The 2,985-nt window shown below is 38.2% G+C and overlaps 1 protein-coding gene across 1 annotated transcript in view; it reads left to right on the top strand.

The window, feature by feature from the left end:
- Nucleotides 1-1,525: 1,525 nt before the first annotated feature.
- The window catches only part of LOC108676514, a 7,643-nt gene continuing 6,183 nt past the window's right edge, over nt 1,526-2,985 (top strand). Inside the window, exon 1 of the mRNA XM_047880508.1 lies at nt 1,526-1,778. Within this exon, the coding sequence (XP_047736464.1) occupies nt 1,664-1,778 (115 nt within the window). The 5' untranslated portion in view covers nt 1,526-1,663. The remainder of the gene's footprint in view (nt 1,779-2,985) is intronic.

Below are 2,985 nucleotides of genomic sequence, written 5' to 3'. Positions count from 1 at the left end.
ACTAAACCGAACAACGGCTGCAAAAAAGCGAGAATTCCCCACGAGGCCGGTGCATTCTATGAATTTTACTTCAAAGAAGGTTGTAGACTTCTTCATGTTATGGATTACATTAGAGTTATTGGAGTAACAACTGCGACATTGAACTGCCGTTTCTCCTGCCACCAGAGACAAGCTCACAACTCACAACCATACCCAGGTCTCAAAGTATTATCAACAAACAACTTCACCTCAAAATCGTCTATGGATTCAACAGGCTTCGTGAATCCCTTGACAACAACGTCAAATTCCAAACTAAGAGCAACAAAGGCCCCTGCAAAAACGAGATAGTTATCTGAGAGCCCAGTGTAGTCTATAAATTTTGCTTCAAATAAGGTTGTAGACTTCTTCCTGTTTTAGACAACATCGGACAGATTGGACTAACAATCAAGACACCGAGCTGCTGTCTAGTTAGCTGCCTTCAAACTGGAGGGCAAGTGAACCACATGAGACAAGCTCACAACCAGACCGTCACTCGGATTGTGCTGAAGGTACTCACCAGCATTGTGATCAAGCAGTGGCCCGACAATTAACAACCGATCGGCGATAGTTGAACCCGTCATCATCTCTACAGATTGGACTCCAGCTATCGTCAGCGTGATAAATGCATATATTACATAAATAAAATCATCTCACTACCGGATTTATCTAAACTCTGGGAAAGTTTTCCGAGTAATTTTGGTTCAAAATATTACTGTTGTATCCTATATTTACATATTTTATGTACTTATTTCCACTAAAATTTCAATATTTAATGCTTCTTCTAACTTGAAAATGAATGTTTGTCGCATTCGAAACGTCGTTAATAAACAATAACCATTTCCCGAAACTTGCCTTGCAATCTACCAACGTCATCTGAAGAATTGTTCCACTCTCTCATAATTTAAATCAACGAATTCTCTGGTCTTCAATCGCACGTGTATAAACAAGTAAATTCTGGCAGATAATACTATATTCTGATAAATGTAGAGCCACAGATACCATTAAAAATAGCACGAGAACGCAATAGGAGAGGTTTTTCAAACTTAAACAAATTAACTCTTATCAGTTTCATAACAAAATACAGATGTGCAAAAAATAAACAATAGAATTGTTCCAATTTATGTTAGTGCAACATGTGCCAAGCCAATACATATGCTTGGCCAATACATATGCCTGACGACAGGCATATGTTCTTTATAATTAAAGATTACCATTTATAGATTGTAAAATCTAATAATATATAGATATATAATATAGAATTATAGATTATAATATCTGTGCAAGTCTGATTATAATCAGACTTGCACAGTTTAGTTTTCTACATTCTTCGGACGGTACGTATAATAATATCGTTTGCTCTTAATTTTCGTTCATGACGACACTTGAATAGACTAAATGAAATGAATACACTAAATGAAATTATTTTCGTTTTTAGCAAGATCGAAAATTTCTCATAGCACCACATCATCATCCATCTTTCTCCTCCATAGTCAGAACAAACTAATGGTTGATGTCAACCATTTTGAAGTTAAACCATTACTTATTCTGGCGCATTAATAGAAGTGATTCGTGCTCTCGAAAAGGAGTCAACTAAATATTTAGGAGAATTCATAATTTCACAGAGATATCTTTAAATTTTTTTTAAATGTATAAAGCTATCCCTGTAGCTCACGTACGGTCCTATGGCCTGAAGTTTCTTCTCGTCATCGCTGTTGTCTTGCTAGTGCTTTCAGCATTGATGTTCCAACACCGTTATTCAGGTAAAGTCAATCCTCCAGTACGCAGAATCTGCTAAGAAATACTTTTTTTTTTGAAGATGATTTGCAATTTATAGGATACCATGTTCTTATATACATTAATAGTTATCTTATAACCTATATTAGGAGCGTGTTGTTAAATTGCGTCAAAACACCGCACACATACTAAAAAATTAAGTTTTTTATTGATAAAGTTCAGTAAACTTTCTTGACAAATTTGTTCAACCATTCCGGAGCCCGCTGCTGATGTTCGACACGAGCTACTCAGCTTGCAAGAAAATCAGTTAGTTAATCCCGCATCATCACAGACCTTGCAAAATAAGGTTGTTTTTTGGATCAGTTAGTTCATCCTGCATCATTACAGACCTTGCAGGATAAGGTTGGTTCTTGGGAGCGGGTTCAATCCCAGCTTCCTGCAACGTTCTGGTAAAAATCTGCGAGATGGCCCCAAGGAGGCTGCAATAATTGTACGATGTCAAGAATTGGCGACAGACAAAATTTGGTTTATGCAACACTTACGCCACTATCACTATTGCGGCCTGAGAGAACTCTAACTGAGTATTAACAGGGCATGTGCATTATTATCACTAATAAATCAAAGAAAGATGTCGCTTGGTTTATAATTGTTTGTCACAAATATTTGAACCTTAATCAGAGAAAAATATATTCAGACATTTTCACCGAAAATGAGTTTTCGGAAAATGTCATAGTTTTGACATAATTCAACGTTTCTAAAATAATTTCAAAGATTTCACCATTTAAAAGTTAGAGTTAGTTATTGTGATATCGATGCAAAGGTAGGTCATAAATTGTGGTTTGTGCGTAATTTTTGTGTTTCTGATAAAAAATGATGAATTTCTCAGATTGACATCCTGGAACGGCGCCTGGCTCGCATGTCGCACGCCATCGAGAAACTTTGGTGCACCACGCAGGACGTGATGAGCAACGGCGGATTCTGCGTCACGGCGGAAAGAATCTACACGGGCGGCAACATAATCTTCGAGCCCGAGGTGAGAGGAATCTACACGGGCGGCAACATAATCTTCGAACCCGAGGTGAGAGGAATTCACGCGGGCGGCAACATAATCTTCGAACCCGAGGTGAGAGTAATCTACACGGGCGGCAACATAGTCTTCGAACCCGAGGTAAGAGGAATTCACGCGGGCGGCAACATAATCTTCGAACCCGAGGTGAGAGGAATCTACACGGG

The sequence above is a fragment of the Hyalella azteca genome, unplaced genomic scaffold, assembly GCF_000764305.2.
Source record: "Hyalella azteca isolate HAZT.00-mixed unplaced genomic scaffold, Hazt_2.0.2 contig5520, whole genome shotgun sequence".
Taxonomy (NCBI): Eukaryota; Metazoa; Arthropoda; class Malacostraca; order Amphipoda; family Hyalellidae; genus Hyalella; species Hyalella azteca.
Note: the sequence above shows the minus strand (reverse complement) of the source record. Positions and strands in the feature narration are given on the sequence as shown.